At 35.2% G+C, this 18,761-nt stretch overlaps 3 protein-coding genes across 4 annotated transcripts in view; 1 reads left to right on the forward strand and 2 right to left on the reverse strand.

Moving 5' to 3' along the window:
* Positions 1 to 1,534, reverse strand: part of LOC117429648 (DNA-binding protein RFX7-like) — a 42,041-nt gene extending 40,507 nt beyond the window's left edge. The window contains exon 1 of the mRNA XM_058995178.1: positions 628 to 1,534. Within this exon, the coding sequence (XP_058851161.1) occupies positions 628 to 767 (140 nt within the window). The 5' untranslated portion in view covers positions 768 to 1,534. The remainder of the gene's footprint in view (positions 1 to 627) is intronic.
* Positions 1,535 to 2,152: 618 nt separating this feature from the next.
* LOC117964280 (testis-expressed protein 9-like) lies at positions 2,153 to 12,217 on the forward strand. Its single transcript, XM_034907423.2, has 12 exons — positions 2,153 to 2,338; positions 3,233 to 3,351; positions 3,483 to 3,546; positions 3,656 to 3,735; positions 4,433 to 4,490; positions 5,127 to 5,203; positions 6,278 to 6,444; positions 6,652 to 6,734; positions 7,604 to 7,777; positions 9,822 to 9,956; positions 11,216 to 11,350; positions 11,832 to 12,217. The coding sequence occupies exons 1-12, from the start codon at positions 2,303 to 2,305 to the stop codon at positions 11,907 to 11,909; spliced, it is 1,206 nt and encodes a 401-aa protein (XP_034763314.1). The 5' UTR covers positions 2,153 to 2,302; the 3' UTR covers positions 11,910 to 12,217.
* A 568-nt stretch (positions 12,218 to 12,785) lies between these two features.
* On the reverse strand, positions 12,786 to 18,296 carry LOC117428534 (meiosis-specific nuclear structural protein 1-like). Of its 2 annotated transcripts, none has more exons than XM_034047650.3 (10): positions 18,143 to 18,296; positions 17,168 to 17,392; positions 16,853 to 16,980; positions 16,308 to 16,410; positions 15,693 to 15,922; positions 15,075 to 15,291; positions 14,590 to 14,697; positions 14,158 to 14,415; positions 13,780 to 13,905; positions 12,786 to 13,155 (listed from the first exon to the last, which is right to left on the reverse strand). In XM_034047650.3, the coding sequence occupies exons 1-10, from the start codon at positions 18,173 to 18,175 to the stop codon at positions 13,048 to 13,050; spliced, it is 1,536 nt and encodes a 511-aa protein (XP_033903541.1). In that variant the 5' UTR covers positions 18,176 to 18,296; the 3' UTR covers positions 12,786 to 13,047. The 2 variants fall into 2 exon arrangements, with proteins under 2 accessions (XP_033903541.1, XP_058851163.1); XM_058995180.1 differs by lacking the exon at positions 18,143 to 18,296 and adding an exon at positions 17,864 to 18,021.
* Between the last annotated feature and the right edge of the window lie 465 nt (positions 18,297 to 18,761).

Here is an 18,761-nt window from a genome sequence, read left to right on the forward strand (position 1 = left end):
TTGTTTACGGAATACTGTACATCATCAGACAGCGTACTATCCTCTGGGTAGAGCAGTGCATTCATAATCCTTCCTGTTTAGAATAAGGATTTTTTGCTGCAGTGCCAACAGAATTATTCTTTTGTTGCAATGTTTTGATGATGTACTTCCTTGAGTAAACTGTTTTTACGACGTGATAAAGACTATTAGTGAGAGCATTATTTGTCAAATCGTCATATTTTTCACTGTTTTTTTTTTTTTTTTTGCCGTGTGGTCGTGTGTGGCTTTCTGTCCTCTACACTCCGTGTCACGAATGTGCAAATTGGATCTCACACTCCCAACCCCCTTGATGTTTTGCCATTTAACTTACCTTAAACAGGATCACAACATTTTTATTACCGGTTTTAAATTGCCAATCACAATTCTGACAGCAAGCTATTCAAAATATGTATCAAATTATAATTATTCACCGCTATTGTAAAATATATGATTTTTCATATATTTAAAAAAAAAAAAAGTAGAGTAAAAGTTTAAATTTACAAAGTAGAAGTCCGACTCATTTTCAGCTATTGAAATATATATATATATATATATATATATATATATATATATATATAATGCATACATGTTATTTTATGTAATTCTTACCAGATCGAGTTTTTTATTTTGTGCTGCAGAGCACTAGCCTCGGCCCCTTGCAGCCCCGAAACGAGGGCTGGCAAAGCCCCTATCCCCGGGCTCGGCTTCTGGTGTTGTTGATCAGGTTGTTGTTGATCCTCAGCCATCATGATGATAAGATTCAAGTGATGAGGAGGAGGGGATCTTTAACAAGTAGGCCTCAACCTGGACCTCGAGTAAACAACTCTTCCCCGGCTATGGCACATCACGGACCGACTTGTTTACTTTCGTTTTGGATCAGCCTTGAAACGAAATGCTGAAACGTTTGTAACCATGTCTATTGGGGTGATATAAAATGTTTAAAAAAGGATAAAAACACCGCTCGCTCCAGATTCCGCTGCAGCCGAGAGCAAGTCGCACTACAGCTGCTACCGCTGCTGGCAGACAGTACGCCGATAGCGCAGGCGCACTGCGTAACTGGAAACTGAGCAACAACATTACAAAGGCAAAGAGGGGAGTGGGGTGTAGTGGTGGGCACATTCATATTGTGCAGTCGCACTGAGTCATTCGTGTTTACAACCAAAATGATGCACGATTCATCGGTCACTACTGCCACATGTCCACTTCAAAAATGTAACGTTAGTGGAGATTGCAGGTGTAAGTGTGATGGTGTCTATTATTAAAACCGCTACAGTATAAAAACAAAAACATAAAATGACTAATTATAACAACAAAGGTGTATATTGCTCACATCAAGATATCATGCATATACTGAATTTTGCTCGATGCGTTTTGTTTGAGGACCTTTAAAATAAAAAGGCGGAGCAGGGTTGCAATTCTTGAGGCTGGAATGTCTGTCTCTTGAATCCATGATGCGCCTAAACTGTCCTGCAGGGAGCGCTATTCAGTTGAATTTTAGGAAAACTTCCCTTTTTATTAAACGGTCTTACGATATCTGTGATGTATTTAGAATTATGCTAAATGTTAATTATTATAAATAAATCAGATACCTTTGTCAAACAAAACTGCAAGAACCAGATGTTGCATTTGTATATTGTCCATGTAAATAATGCACCGTGGTATCTCACCCCAACCATATTTAACACAGAGGCTGTGTGTTCCAGTGGTTAAAGAAAAGGGCTTGTAATCAGGAGGTTCCCGGTTTAAATCGCACCTTAGCCACTGATTCATTGTGTGAGCAAGTCATTTAACATCTTGTACTCCGTCTTTCGGGTGAAACGTAATTGTAAGTGACTCTGCAGCTGATGCATAGTTCACACACCCTAGTCTCTGTAAGTTGCCTAGGATAAAGGTGTCTGCTAAATTAACAAATAATAGATGCTGGGCATTTATTATTTAATTACCTGATCAAACACGTAATAAACTAGTACATGTAAATCACAAGTAGGCATGGTATTGAACCAGTGCATGACTAGTAAATTGATTCATTAAAATTCAATACCATAAGAAAATAGACATTAACCTCGGGTAACACTTCTTTAATGGCCCCTTGTGTGAGAACCTTTGTAGCAAGTTGTTTATTGAGTAAAGTATGTCATCTTTTTGGAAGAAATGCATGCCAGTTGCCATTTGCTTTGTCGCGAGAGTTTCTTGCTGAACAGTGTGGGTTTGGTGACGTCTAAGGCTGTGAACAGGTTTTGTGGTTTCCAAGCAACGTTGACGCGCTTTTTCTATGCACTGAATAATGGCGGAAACAAACAGGAGATCAACCCTGCAAAAGGTAAACATTTTAAAAACGCAATATATAAATATATTCAGCTAAACTTCACCAGTAAGCTTGATTTACGTTAACGGAGCTATGTCGGTTAAATAGTCATTTTGATAATGTTCAAACAAATCAATAATACATGACTACCACTGTACTGTAAAAACATTTCGTTGAAACATGGCACTTTGTGTCGTTCTGCTTTATCTGGAAGCATTGCTATTTCAAAAATAATATTTGTGTTTGTTATTCTGCTTTATTTATGTTTCATCGGTTTAGAACGTGTTGAAAACATAACTTGGAATAATTCTTTTCATTTCTGGATTAAATTAAGAGATGTAGTTTGGTCTGGGTTCTGCTTGGAACAGCAGTCGCAGTTCATCGTGCTTTCACAGTCATGCTATTCCTTTGAGTTTCAAGTACAATTTCTATCTAATTACACTTGTAAATTAATTCATATTTGTATTAATTAATGTTTGTGCCAAGCAGCAGTTATTTCCAACAGCTGCCATTTGCCATATTTTAAAAGAAAACTAAAAGAAATCAAACATTTGCCACCCATCTTTTGGCCTTTTCCCAGGTGCAAACTGCTTTGTGTCTGTTAACTTGTGTTTTTCAGTAAGCTTCCCAAACAGCTACAGATAGAATTATCTTAATATTTAACATAATTGTTTCTGTTCCTCTTTCTTTTGAACACTAAACAAGACCAATGTATTTATTCATTTATACATGAATATACTGTTATCTAGCATTATGTAAATGTACACATGCTTTGTACATGTTTATGTACTCTGTATGCCATCTGAATGCATCAGCTATAAAGGGGAATGTATCCAATCTTTATATTTAGGGAACATTACGTTACATTTGTTTAATTTGTTTCACCCTTTTCTGTGCCCTTGGGTAAAGAAACCTTTGTCTGCCAGGACTGAAAACTCTGTGTCTACCAGATCTCTTAGTCGACCTACATCAGCGCCAGTAAAGAAACCACCACAAGCAGATTTGCTGGCCAAGGAAGAAGAATACAAGTAGGAAAATAGCATTTTGAACCAGTTTCAGTTGTGAAACATGTAATATCGTTACAGTATTTCATGCAACTTGTTAGTTTATTTAAAAATATCTCCATTTAATTAAGGTAATAACTTTGTTCATTTTCCAGACGTCTAAATGCAGAGCTGGAAGCGAGGACAGCTGAACTGGTTCGTCAGGCTGAAGAAGTCATGGTAAGAAGCGAAGGCGTGAATGAGATGGTTTTGTTACCTCTTCATATTTAAAGGAGATTTACAGTGAAGATTATAATAATATGCTAATACCTGTTTCTTTGTCCTCCAGAGGGAACAAGAGGAAGTACTGTCAAGACCAGTTTCTTCCCATCTTGATGTTGGCTTCGAAGATGACGATGAGGATTTCAAGTAATGAATCTGATATAATTTTCCAAAGCATAATGATTATGATAAGACATTTTAAGTATGTCGGATTAAACCCAGGTCACAAATCCTGATGGAAATAGAAAATTAACATTACTCACAACTAGGAAAAAAATATATATATATCTTTTTTGTGTGTGTGTGATCCTTCAGCTGTGAGGACCACTCATTCTTGGGCGGACCCTCAGTCAGTGTAGGAAACAGATGTGTGTCAACTGCCTGCCTTTGAGGCTGTTTGTCTGGCTGATTTTGAAGGGCCAAGGCTTTCGGATGCCAGGAAGGCCTGCATCATAGAGTTTAGACAGGGTGTGAGATTAAGTGGAAAATCTAGCAAAATATATGATTTTTTTCATAAATCTTGCCAGTGATTTTTATTTTTTTCTAGTAAAACTGTTTTGTCATAATTGTATTTCTTTTATATCTCCATTTATATTATATTTGTGTTTAGATTATGAGGCTATGTTTACAGAACCCGAATTGAACGAGAATTGTTTTGAGATGAAAATACAATATGGTTTCCGTAACCCATATCTATACAATTTGGAAAATATGTTTATCTAAGGCAGTGGTTTTTTTATAGGCAGTATAGGATAATTTACAAATATAATATTTCTGTAGTAATTTCTTCTAAGCTTTGTCAAAGCCTGTCCTCAAATTTTAAATGTATTTTTTTTTTATCCAGAAATCTGTTTCATTCTGATGTCCCAAGCATAAAGTCTATGAAACAACCCAGTGCAAAGGTATAGAATATTTACTGTTTAATATACTTCTTAAGATACATGCATGTGTAAGGAGAGACAAAAAAACTATAAAGAATTGGCTGTCGTCCGTCCAAGAGGGTAAATCATACCTGCTAGTGTGAAATCCCAGATAAAAACAGACATATGAGCCCATAAAACACATAGCACATATTAATAACAGTATTAAGAGTGACTGTCATAGTTGCAGATGCCGGAAGAGCAAGTCTATGAAAGCAGCCCTTTGTTTTTAAAACAGAGCTCATTTAATTGCATTATTGTGAGTTTAACATAAACTAAATTAAGTGTATTGAAGACAGTCTTTTTGAATAGATTAATATGCAAAACATTTTTAATATGTTTCTAATTCAGTATTAGAATTGTACTATATTTCTATTTTTCACAGGTTATGGGTGAACAAGTTATTATATTTATCAGTGATTTAGTTATAAGCTATTTATAAAAATAACAATACTATATATTATACTGTATATTCTTTTACTATATGATTGTTTTAATATCGATAGTAAGAATCTTAGTCATCCAGATTATATGAAGAGCACTTGATATTTGGAGAAACCTTGTTCCTTGTCCCTAGCAATAATAGTACAGTATGAGAAATCTTTTTCCCATGGGCAGGCATTGAACAAGACCAACTCAAAGCCTACAGGTCAGAACAGACCACCATCAGGAAACAAAATCAAGAAAGTATCAAAGTGAGTGTTTTTTTTTTTCTCCCAATATCTAATAAAGCAGGAGTTAAATGTATAACTTATTGTTTTACCCAATACAGGTAGTAAAATGAGCTAGGCATGCTTTCCTTTTACAGTATTTCTCTACTGTAATTTAAAAATGAACTAAACTACAAATATTTTGTTAAAACAAAACAAAACTTACATTGCAAAAAAACACAGAGCAATAAATATGAATACAAATGTGACCCCATAAGCAACAAAGAGAACCATAAAGGCTTCACCAGACTCTGAGACAAGGAGTCCTTATTAATAAAAACGCAGAGCAGTTTGAATATGGTCCTGTTTGATAGGGAGAGGAATGTGGGGTATTTCCTGCTCTCCTACTTAGTTCCGTGTCTCCTAAAGTTATCTTTTGTTGAAAATGTTAATATTTAAAATGTTGTCATTTCAGTATAAATGTACAATTCAAGTGAATGGCCCTTGTAGAGCAGCTGTAGTTCATTTCTTGAGTTTGGTAAGATCATAGCTTGATTTTGTACAAAAATATGTGATAAACTCAATTTGGCTGTAGAAATGATAGTCCGAGAAGAAATACTGAACTCAACAAGATGTAAAGTGTAGTTCTGACTGTGTTGTTGGTAATTGATTTATGCAAATAATAAACTATTTTTATGTGGTTCTTTTTGTCTTAACCTTTTAGGATTTCCCTCTGCATCTAATAATACATTTAAAAAAACCCATTTCTAAATTTTTAAAAAATCCCCAGATTTCTTGTAGCTTCATACCAGTTAAGACAAGAGTCTACCTTAATTTTGTATGGCTTAGGTTTAAACTTATTAGCTTTGATGCTAATAAACATTTTTTTGTTATCAATGTGTTAAAAAAAGCACAGCTAGATTAGCCAGTGTTAGTAGATGGTGCATTTCATTTAAGGAACAGTTAACTTTACTTGGGAGCAAGAATTGAATACATATTACACTGAGACAAAAAATGATTTAGAAAAAAAGAGGTTTGTATGTATTGTGATTCACCACTACATTGCTTTACCTAACCACAGCCCACACAAAGTGAGTGATTTATTTTTACAAAGTCCAGAACGGCAGAAATACATACTGCTGATGATGTAGCAGTCCTTGAGGACTTTGCTGATTTCTCCCTGGCAAAGACCATTAACAAAATTGAGGGACAACTAGAGGAAGATGCCATAGCTGACGATGCAGAGGATGATGTCATACCCAGTGTTGGCATTGAAATGGGCTCGGGTATGTATTTCTTTGGCATTATTGCAGTATTCCCTTCAGTTCATCCATTCACAATGCAGAAAGCTTTGTTATGATTTATGAGAGTTTACTTAAAGGAATTTCTTAGAATAAAGAATATACTCTATGTCCTATCAGAAAATTGCGCATCTAGTCTAAATGTATACAAAATAAAAAAACAAAATGCATAAATTCCATTTAAATTTACAGAAGCTCAGATTCGATTTCTTAAAGCAAAGCTGCGAGTCATGCAAGAAGAACTCAACAGGCTTGCTCACGAGATTAACAAGAAGGTAAGACAGAACTTCCAATTTAAACCCGTCTTCATGTTCATTTGTCCTATTTTTTTTATTCATTGATTAGTTCTAATTCTAAAACCAAAAACCTAATAATACCTAGAAGACATCCTCCTAAAGACATAATAACCAAAGTTTGAAGTCACAATTGGCAGGACAATTTGGCTTCACCCTCCAAAGGGAAAATCAAGTGAATTTTAAAGAACGCTAACTGAGAGAACTCTACTCAGTTCAGTGAGCATACACAATGGGAGGGGATATTAGTGCATAGCCTTAATAGTTAAGTTAAAGAACAAAAAGTGATATATATATTTTAGCTCAAAGAGCCAGATATGTTGCACATATCTTTCTCAAGAGAACATGTGTGAATCAAAGCATTGGAGGTATTTATAGGTTTTTGACGGCATGACAACTACTTGTTATTGTTTATATTAAAATCCATGATTCTTACATGATTTAATGGTGTTCTATATATTGTATAATTTTTACTTTAAATCTGTATGCATTCTAATTAACAGTATTTTATATAAACTTGTGTTATAATGCAATGCTGGCTCTGAGGATCAGCCTTGATTTGGCCTCCCTAGCGCATCAGCATGCACAACTTTTGAATTAATTTAGTTTTATTTATTTATTTCAATTTTATATATTTATTGGAGTTAATTAGTTCATTCTTTTCTGTTGAGTCCCGCTGGCATAATTGTGTTCAGTCTAGTTATCCATTTACTCTCTTTTATTCTTCTATATGTCGCATTGTCTAATTTTAGCTGTTCTAATACTACAAACTTTACATCATTTATGTCATGCTCTTGACTAGTGAAGTGCTGCACTATTTTTTTTTAAGGTTGTAATTGTATCTTCTTTAGGATGACGAGAACAGCAGTTTAAGCAGCAAAGTCAAAGAACTGGAGGAAGACCGGTCCAGGTTCCAGCGAACAACAAATATTCAGCAAACCCAGGTTGACAAATACAAAACTTTAACAGAGGACAGCAACAGAAAATGTGATGGATTACAGCAACAGCTCACTGCTTTGCAGAAGGTATACCATTTTAGAAAAGAGGTGTTCGTATGACTTCAAAAAAATTTTAGACGGAAAATGTTGACTCACTTCATGCAAGTTTACTGTGAGCTGGCAGGCTGTAGATGCACATTGAGAAAATCCAATGTCCTCTCTTACTTGGATTGTAAACATTCCATTAGCTTAGAGCAGTTTGGATGAAAAGGGTTGTACCGTGAGCACTTGTCAAGGTCCCCATTCTGTTTTTCTCATTCCGTGTGATTATCTGTGTTGCACACACCTCTCTCTCTGACTAGGGTGCTTTTTACTAGGTACCATCCCTGATATTTATTTTCATGTTCTGAGTGGTCATGTATCTTGTGATGGATTCATATGCCCTTGTGATGGATTCATATGCCCTGTGTTTTAGGAAGTGCTTCATTCTAGAGAGCATAGACAACTGTTAATGAGAGCTGAAATAAAAACCTTGAGAGAAGGATGCCTGGCATGGCCTCATTTAATATGATTAGCTTGGCTCTGTAAACTGAACCCCTGCTGCAGCTGGTGATAACGCAGCACTTCTGCTTGTGACGGATATCTTTGGAATTCAGAGAAATCCCTGGCTGTTGTTGCCCTAGCCTTGACATAGGGTGGGGCAATGGATCCAACACCAGGTTCCACTTGAGTATTACCCCTGGGGTGAGGGGGGTGGGGTGCATACTATTTTTGCAGATTTGCATTGCACATGTCACTGGTTATTTAATTATGAAGCTATTCGTCTTTGGTTACCATTTTTAAGATTTCACAATGGCATTATATGGTACCTGTACTTGCAGCATCTTTGGGATGGGCGTGGACACAGAGTCATTGATCATTACTAAGTGCTAAATCAATGTCATGTTTTACACCATGCAATGGAAATTAAGCATGTGCCTTTGGTTTAATAACTTTGTGGCTGATCGTGCTTAATGTGCTATTTCCTATTATCACTGCAGTTTAAGCAACACTGAATTAATACATGTTTTTTGATATTGCACAATATAACATAATTAAAAGCAGATTAAAAAATAAGCTTGAGCTACTATTTCAAGTACTAATAAGAAAATATGCATGTTTATTATTGAAGTTCCATGAAACAGTACATAATATTTTATTAAATTTAAACTAAGAATTAAAACCATGCAATATTGTGGCATCAAACATATGCCAGCTTATTTTAGTTGTGTTCATCAGTCAGATTCATATTGTTTCAGCTTCACATCTTTTCCATGCAGGATCATTAACTTTAAAAAGAGCTGCTTTCATAAAATTGTTACTGCATGTTTAATCTTGATGCACTTTGTTTACAGGCCCTTTTAAAAACGTACAGTGAGTGGTGTTTTAGATATGATATGCTTTTTACAGTTGTGTGTTTTGATGTTCTTATCAATGCAGACTTTACCAAACAAACACATTTTTAATTGCGCAATACTATTTCTTTGATATTCCGTTATCTTTAAGGAAGCAGACTAATGAGTGTATATATGCTGATCTATTAGTATCCAGGTTAGAGGAAGGTTTTTAAAACTGATTTGTTTTGGAGAGGGTAAAAAGAGATTCACTGCATGAAGTACAGTATACAACAGTGGGTGAAATTTGTTCCAGTACAACATCCCCTTACAAAAAAAAAAGTTTTAAACCACAAAACAACCAATATTTCAGAATGCAGGTGTTATTAAAAAAAACAGCAGTTCACTTTTGAAGAGAAATTATAAAGTTTTCTTTCTTCCTGTTTTAGCCCTTTTGAACTTTTTAGTGTTGTGGCATTAACGCACAGTCAAAATGAAAGAAATGTTGTCGCTCTCGTTGTCCAGTATGTTACCTCTGTAATATTCAGATCTTTTACTCCAGTCGTAAGTTATTCCTGTTGTTTTTTAAATCCAGTTTCAGTATATTTTCTAAAATGCTTTTGATAGGTCCTCTTTTTGTTTTTAAAAATAATTAAGTGAAAGAAACAATGGTCAGTTCCTCAACGTACACACTTTTCTAACACTGCTGATGTAACCACTTGTACAATTGTTTTCTGTCCTGTTTTGTGTATCAATAGGAACTGGAAGGACTGAAGAGAGTACAAAAGCAGACTGTGACCAATCACAGCACCACTGAGGTGCGTCTGAACCGAGCAGTAGAAGAGGCAGAAAGATACAAAATGGAACTGAACAAAATGAAGCAAAGCAGCAAGGTATTTCAGATGTAAATGTCACCTATACATTTTTTTATAGTCTCAGTTATCCTAAACTAGTTTAATTTCATACAGTACTGAAATCAAAACCAGAAATGTATCATAATATACTGCAACAGAGTTGTCTGATTGGTAAGAAAAGTTGTGATGGTATATTGAGGCAAGCAAATATACTATTGTGAAAAGGCTGCTTTGACACATTTAGATATGGACACAAACAAGTAACCAACCACTACTAGTATAATCTTGATTTGTTTTTATGAACACACACAAAGGGTCGGGTTATGTTGGCTTCCTACTGTATATCCACAACAAAAGCCACTTGCTGAGGAGACACCCAGGCTTGAATTGCTGGAGTGGTCCTTTAGGTCGAAGTTGAGGTACATTAGCAGAGATCTGTGGGTTTATTATTATTATTATTATTATTATTATTATTAATTTCTTAGCAGACGCCCTTATCCAGGGCGACTTACAATATGTCACATTATACATTATTTCACATTATACAGATATCACATTATTTTTACATACAATTACCCATTTATACAGTTGGTTTTTTTTTTACTGGAGCAATCTAGGTAAAGTACCTTGCTCAAGGGTACAACAGCAGTGTCCCCCACTGGGGATTGAACCCACAACCCTCCGGTCAAGAGTCCAGAGCCCTAACCACTACTCCACACTGCTGCCCTTATCTTGCATAGCACGACACCTAGACAAAGAATAAAGTCTTATGTGTAACATATATTACTAGATGCGTTACATATTTGTGTTCAAATGTGGGAACACTGCTGATCTTGCATATGCCCAGTGCTGAAGGCCTTTCTTATTAAAGTTCTATGATTGCAGGTTTTAAGCAGTTTCATTTTTTGTCATTGTCTGTATGCACAGCATAGGGCCGTTTCATGAAAATGAGTTGTTACACTGATATTTCTATATTAGACAAATGGGGCTATCTAAATACACACACGTTTGATCATCAAAAAGTATTGGACTGCCAGTAATTTGATGTTGGTGATTTAGTTAGGAGTCAGTTGGATTGTATGTAGTATTTTTCAGAAGTTACCTTTAGATGGGATTCCTTAGCCCTGTAAATTGCTCTTAAAATCCAGGGGTGGTGTTTCCTGAAGGGATAAACCTTGTATCTAATGTTACAAATGTCACATTTTCAGTTTATGGCCCTTGTTAGTTAGTCACTCACCCAACATTGTATACTCTTATCAAGACAATAATAATAATAATTTATTCAATTTTGTTTAAAGGATTCTGCCAGTCTGGAGCATCAGAAAATAGAACAGCTAAAGGCAGAAAATAAGAAGCTGGAGAAACAGAAAACAGAATTGATGACAGGATTTAAGAAACAACTTAAACTCATAGACATTTTAAAAAGACAAAAGGTAAGGAAGGTTAATTAGGAGTTTCACAGTCCGTGAAATCCTGAAAGATTTGTTAGGTGGGTGAGTGCTAGTGCGTCAGCATACATTACTGACAGACATGTTTGCTGTCCTCTAGAGGGGAATGCAACAATGGCAAGGTATAAATGAAGAGGGTTCATTTTGTAGTGCTAAATAAGGTTGACTTACCCACTCTTTTCTCATGGTAAACACAGTTTTCAAATATGGGTTATCATGAAAATAATGCTTTCAGTACAATCTTACTGAAATAGCATTACAGACTACAGGGACAAAATCCCCAACTTAATGTTTACACTTGCGCATGGGGTAAATGTAATACTTCAGATAACTTTTTAGTGAAATGTTAATACAGGTTCTATTATATTGGGCACTATCCAGCTACCCCAAGGGTGGAGGTGAAATAAAGGTCTAAGCATGTGGTGTAAAATACATTTCACTTGTTTTTTGTTTTGCTTTTTTACAGATGCACATTGAAGCTGCCAAGATGCTCTCTTTTACTGAAGAGGAATTTATGAAAGCCCTGGAATGGGGAAAATCATAGTGTACAACATGACTACAACTCATTAAACAGGATCTGATCAAAAATAAATAAACCTTGACTTTGAAGTGGTGTACACTAGAATGCATTTTGTCCTGAAATAAACCACACATGGCAACTTGTATTTCAGAAATGACACTGTGATGTTATTCCTGAAATTTTCAGTTGCCGTTTAAAACTAGAATGCAGATTCTAAACTTTATTTCATAGAAGTAGAATATATCATCTGATAAGTGCTCTTTACATTCCGTTACTAATCGTTTGTGCTCTTTTTACTTTGTGCTTTGCATTATTAAAACATTTTACAAACCTCACAATTGTTTTTTTTTCTTATAGTAATTAAAACAATCTCAATCAAAAATGCAACAGGTGGACTCCTTTTTAAGTATATCTAGGTGAAGAAAAAAATAGAGCAACCGGGCAGATTAGCAACAGTGGGTATGGGCAGCTGTTTCAGCCAAGCCGATCATGGAGCCTTCAAATCATTCACCATGAAGTGCTTGCAATTGCCATTGCATTATGTGGCGGGTGGGGTTGGACAATAATTACAACCATTTCCCTAATTTTTGGTAAGTATTCTTTTCAATGTCAGATACTGCATAACTTTGCACTGAGTGTAATAAAAATTGGATCGACACATCTCACTGTCTTCAGTGCTGAAAGTGTAACTTAATATGTTTTAAAATGTTTTATTTGAAAACATACTGTAAATACAATTTGTACAGAGCTGAAGATGATCTGCAGATTGCACCGTACCAGCTAGTGTTCAGCAGTACAGAATTAAGAACTACATTCTCAAGTTCATTGCAACTGAGCAAATGGTAGTAAAGTCAGAATAACCCATATGCTCATTTTCCATTAGTAAAAACAAACAAAATGTGTATTTCTTAAATGTTTTATTAATAACCTCACATAGAAAGGACACACAGTAAAGCTTTTTTAAATTACTACTATATGAAAATAGATTTAATAAGGACAGTCAAGGTAAACATTTAATATAGTTAATACTTAGCTAATTATATAAACAAGAAAAATACAAGCTTTGTGAAATAACATTTTAATGTAAATCATCAGACTGTGAGACAGATTATTGCACAAGACTGACATCTAGTGGCATGGCTAAAACAATGCTTGTTACTCGTTATTTGTAATCCCAACCATCATCTGAAAAATCTACGTTGCACTTTTGGAAATTCATTCGAAAGTCTTCATCAAAAAGGTTAAGGTCTTCATCACCTTTGAATATACCCTGAAAAAGAACATTTGAAAGTGTAAATGCATCACTAGTCAGAAAGAAGTCTCAGTAGTTCATTAGCTAACCTGTATCTAGACATAATGTACACAAATAATCACAATGCTTCACTGTACTTTGTGTTGCTGCAGCCTGTCACAATAGCTGTGAGCCTGTATTTTAGTCTTCATTTACAAGATTAAAGGAATATTACTGTGGTCCAATATGCAAACATTCAATTGGTAGGTACCTCCTGTATGTATGCATCAACAAAATCAAAATAGAGCACCCGGAGGTGCTGTCGATAGTTCTCTGTAAAATAAAAATTCTCACACTGCCTCCATATACATCTAGATACTGATACTCCCCATAACTGAACTAAGGAATGTTCTTGGTAAGTTTCTTCACATTTGAAAATTGAGCCGTCTCTGATCACTGGGGCCAATCTGTGACATAGACAACATGGACACCCACTTTGTCACAAATCATCCCCACTAATCATAGCCTGACCCATAAGTGGTCCTCTAGATATGTATAAACTAGTGCATCAAACATGCAGACAGATGTCCGTCTCCAATATATCCCTCATGGTATCCATATTTAGGGACAATTCTGCTTTGCTGAGGGTGTTTATCTTCTCACCTTAGGTAGATAACCAAGCAATTTAGTAGCATGTTGTTTGAGGAGTTTCTGCCTTTCTTCCTCAATGATTTGATGGCGGATGGCATCCCTTCTTTGTTCCATTTCTCTTTCTGCGAGTTCACGCTCCTGTATAGCAAGAAGAAACCACATATCAAAAACAAAAACATTAACTTTTAAAAAAAGTTTTAACAGTGCATCTGCTATAGTTGTCAAACAACACTATTGCACTTTATGTTGTAGACACACTTACATTTCAATTATATGAAATGTTTTCAGCCGTTCAGTAATATAATTATTCCAAAATACCAGGTCTAGTTAAAAGATTCCCTACAGAAGACGATTACTCCCGCTTTAAAACCCTTTAAGACCCTTTCTTACCTTGTCTGCCAGGAATTGCTGGCGTCGATCTTCGAGGAGTTTCTCCACAGCCCTGCGGTGTTCTAGTTGTTTCATTCGACGTTTTTGGGCATTCATCTGCTCAATGCGGTCATCCTCTGCAAACTTGGCCATCATCATCTGTCTAAATGCCTCCTCCTCTTCCTGCTCAACCTTCTGCCGCAGTTGTTTGAAGGCTATTTGCTCATGGTAGGTCTGCTGCATCTCCAGACGCTGACGGATTGTTTTCTCCATTTGTTGCTTTAAAAAAAAAAAAAAAAAAAAGTATTTCAATATCAAATTTGTATAGTTTCTTATTCTTCTAACTAAACATCATCTAACAGGTCTATACTAATAAACCTTAACCACAAACAATTATGGTTGAAGAAGAAGCAATTCACCCTCAGACAGAAAGGTTTGTTGTGGGGTACTTACCATTTCCTTCTGTCTTTCAGCTTCTTCTTGTTCTTCTAGGTAAAGCTCTTCTCTGACCCGATCCATTTCATCACGCTGCTGCTGCTCTTTTGCCATGTTCTCTGCAAGCTGAGATTCAAGATATTCATCATCAGTTTCTACTGCATGGGGTAGATACAGTTTTAGCAGGTGCATGGTATTTGTTATGAGCATATTAAACCCTCATTTTCTAACCAGGAATAAAAAAAGCTGAATTTACTACTACAGGTGGATTTAAAAACACTTTCAACTCACTCCCAGCAACAATATTAAGGTAATAAAATATTCAATCTAAGTATAAGAGCCATTAACTTCATTTTGGACATTTCCATAATTATAAAACACTCAATAGTGCTAGTTTATTTTAATATTTCTTTAATTTTAGAAAAGAGGGTTAGAAAAACAAAACGAAAAAAACTAAAACACAATTAGTCTTCTAAAATAGTCAAAGTAGTTAAAATGTGTACCTTGCTTTGCAGGAATTGTTTTGTCTCTTCTCTCTCTCTGACTTTGGCCATTCTATCTTCTTCCCTACGTTGCTGAAAACTGGCAAACTCCCTGATCCGTCTATTCTCCTCTTCCATTCTTTCACGCTCCAGACGCCTCCATTCAGCCTCCTGTTTCTTGAATTCTTCTATATACCTCTGAGTGGCTGTCATCTTCTCTAGCTTTAATTGTCTTTCCCTGCAAAGTAAAGAGAGTTAGGAGATGAAATTAGTAATTCCACATTTACAGTACATAATATAAGTGTACCTCCATTATTATTCCTATTGGGATCATATTTGGTGGTTAAAATAACTTTTTAACAGCTAAATACAATCAACTGAATGATTATAATAAATTAAAAATCATCATCTCATAAGAAAAACATGAAGCAAAATCGAGATTTATGAACGGGGAAAGGGCGCCACAATTGTGCCTAGTTTAATGAGTCTTTTTTGGTATATTAGCCACATAATATTCTCAAGGAATTGTTGAACAAATTTTGGTCTTTAAAAAAAAAACCCTAACCCTAACCCTTTATATTAACTTATTGTTAAACCCCCCTTCAACCAAAAAAAAAAAAAAAACACAGTGTAACTTACGTTTGATCTTCGTCATAAATTTTCCTAACAATTTCATCAATCATCAGCTTCTCTTTCAAAAACTCTTCGTAAGCTTCTTGTTTCTTCCTCTCCTTCTCCTCAAGCTGCTGCTCCAGTTCCTGCTGATAGCGGACAGTCTCCTCATAGTGTCTCAACTCTTGCTTCTCCACCTCTTCTGAGGCTCTTTCATGCTCAAGCTTCATCTTGTAGGCAATTTCCGACTCTGATTTCTGAAAAATAAACATGGCTTTCATTTAAAACACCTTTGCGAGCTTTAATCACAATTGTTATATTTTGGAAGCGGTCTTCAAGCAGAACTAAGTGTGGAACAAACCACCAATTGGTAGTTTAATGTAGTGATTAGATCATTTCTTAACTGAATATTGCTGTAAAAATATTGGTACAACTGTTTTGAATCTGATTATTTTCACGTGTCCCAAATAGCCACTTACCAAATTATTTTGTAAACTAAATAGCTACAGTAAACATTTACACAAAAGCCTTTTGGTTGGTTTGTCCCAACATCTATTCTGAGGCATTGTTTAAGATACTTTGTAAGCGACTTGTAATGCACCAGGATATGTGCATGAAATTCACAAATGTGTATAAACTTACCATTTTCTCATATCTCAAAACCTCTTTCTCAGCAATCTGTGCTGCTCGCTCTCTGTTCAGATAAGCAGATTTCAGTTTGCCTTCCAATTCACGCAGTTCTATGCTGTAAAAAAACATTTAAATGCTTTAGATTCTTAAAAGCTAAAGGACAAAACTACTACATTGGTTAAAAAAAAAAAAAAAAAAAAAATTAGTAAATAAATCAGTACACTAACATCATTATTAAAACCACAAAACTTATCAAGCATTGAATTACAATAAAAAATAAAAAAAAAACCTCCCAGTACCTTCTTAAATAGTGCACTTACTCTTTATTCCTGTGTATATTATATCATATTTTATTTTAAACACATTTATGGAAATACATATGGTAATATATGGACATATAAAATGTAAAGTCAAGCCAAAATTGCTTCACTGCCACTTTTACTAAAATATGTTGGATTCCTGTACTGAGTAGTACATAGCAATAGTTTAACTTGTAAATTAAATTAAATTAAACAATGTATTCTTATTTATCCCTTCTTAAGTATTTCTTTAAATACCTGTTCTCCCGCACTTGTTGTCTCATTTTTTCATCCTTCAGTTTTTCATAGCTTATCCTTGCCAGTTCTTTGGCCATTCTCTCTTCTTGCTCAAGCTGCTTTTCTTTTAGTATTCGGTCTTGCTCAGCCTAATTGAAACAGTAATAGTACATTGGCACTGTTTAGGTAATAACTTTGCTTAATTGTGGCAATCCAACTATACCTACCTAACTCATTAAAACTGCGATGCCCTATTTATAATAAAAGTATAGCTATTATTATTATTATTATTATTATTATTATTATTATTATTATTATTATTATTATTATTAATACCTTATGAAGTGCTTCCTCTATTAGTGTCTCTCGCTGTTCCTCTTGGACCCTTCTAACGTATCGTTTCTTTTCAAGACGATCCTCACTCGTCAGGTTGGCCTCGAACAATCTCTCCTTGGCAACTTGTTTAATCTGGTCCTCACGAAGGATCTCCTTTCGCCTTTCCTCGGTAATCATCTTCTTTTGCTGATTGAGGGTCAAGTTACGTCGTAGACTCATTGAAGCCTGAAAACATAAGAAATTGTGTAGACATAATTAAAGCTAATGTTGTTACATTCAACTCCAAAAAAAAATGAGAATAGACCTCCCATGTCATTTCATAGTTAAAAACAAGATGCACGAGCAAAGTGTCTCTTTTGTGATGGTGTGGAGTGATCTCGTGTAGTTTCTGAGCAGAAATAGTGCAATATAATTTCAAATGAGTATGCTTTATTTTAGGCACTTGGATGTATACATAAATAAATAAATAAATAAATAAATAAATAAATAAATAAATAAATGTTGGCACAAACAAACGCTGGGACTGATCGGCTCGTCAGAGAAAAATTACTAAACAATGAATTCAGGTTTTAAGTAGATCGTCTGCTATGTGTCAATCACGGTTTATATTATTATATTACTATATTTGGGTTTAGATAGTCTGTGTCAGTGACAGGCTGCCATGATCGATATATACACAAAGTAAAAAAAACTAACATTCAGACTATCAGATGTTTCTTTTGTAAATATTGTACCCAGCTGATTTTGGTCTTTAAAAAAAAAACCCTAACCCTAACCCTAACAATTCCGCTAAAACATGTCAATACGATTAAGTTATTTAACATAATGCAACAAAAATCCTGTAACGCGTACACACTTTCAATAACAAAAAAGTCACGCTGTACTGTACTAGTCCGTACACAAAAACGAACAGACAGCCGACCCTCATTATAACACTAAAGCTAAATTATTGTGTGTATTTTTTTTTTAATTTACCATTATCGTTGCACAGTAAAATAACGAATGCATCCAAACACGTTACAATAAAAACACAATTGCTTCCCCTTCTGACTCCCAATATCTCCTTATTCGTCTCTGGTTTTTCTATGATCGTTTGTCAGTGTTGTCCGGGTAACCTGGCGCCTTTACACATCCTAATAACCTCTCTTCTGGTTGGTTCCGTACCCTGAACGCTCCCGGTCACTTAGCAACAGCGTAAATAATCCTTGCAGCACAGTGTTGGATGTCATTGCAAATAAGAGCCTCGAGACGAGTAGCATTTTCCATTAAAAGTTGTTTTTAGCTCACTAATTCTTTGTCCTTGTCTAAATATTGCCTACACTGTTTGTTTTGACAAAGTAATTCAAACTACCACTTGTGTACCAGGAAAGTTAACATGCAGAGCAAATACCTTTGCAATGCCATACTGCCAGTTTATTACCCTGAAGAAAGCTGTCAAAACCATTGTCAGGTACAGTAGTACACTGGCACTGCTATAATACTGTGTTACTGCCATGGGTAATAATACATGTCCTAGGTTATATCAAAATACCTCTGTGATGCTGTTTTATCAATGCCTCATGCCACTGACCCCTAGTACAGAGCCATTACCATT

This window comes from Acipenser ruthenus, chromosome 21, assembly GCF_902713425.1.
Source record: "Acipenser ruthenus chromosome 21, fAciRut3.2 maternal haplotype, whole genome shotgun sequence".
In the NCBI taxonomy this organism is placed as follows: domain Eukaryota; kingdom Metazoa; phylum Chordata; class Actinopteri; order Acipenseriformes; family Acipenseridae; genus Acipenser; species Acipenser ruthenus.

What these genes read in the sequence shown, in the direction of transcription:
- LOC117428534 (XM_034047650.3), bottom strand. Translation starts at nt 18,175, where the DNA reads ATGCATTCGTTATTTTACTGTGCAACGATAATG. An exon ending in TAGAGGAAGCACTTCATAAG is followed by an intron (nt 16,981 to 17,167) that starts GTATTAATAATA and finishes TGTTTCAATTAG; the next exon opens with GCTGAGCAAGACCGAATACT. An exon ending in AACAATTCCTGCAAAGCAAG is followed by an intron (nt 14,698 to 15,074) that starts GTACACATTTTA and finishes CTTGAATCTCAG; the next exon opens with CTTGCAGAGAACATGGCAAA.
- LOC117964280 (XM_034907423.2), top strand. Translation starts at nt 2,303, where the DNA reads ATGGCGGAAACAAACAGGAGATCAACCCTGCAAAAG. An exon ending in GGAGATCAACCCTGCAAAAG is followed by an intron (nt 2,339 to 3,232) that starts GTAAACATTTTA and finishes CCTTGGGTAAAG; the next exon opens with AAACCTTTGTCTGCCAGGAC. An exon ending in AAATGAAGCAAAGCAGCAAG is followed by an intron (nt 9,957 to 11,215) that starts GTATTTCAGATG and finishes TTTTGTTTAAAG; the next exon opens with GATTCTGCCAGTCTGGAGCA.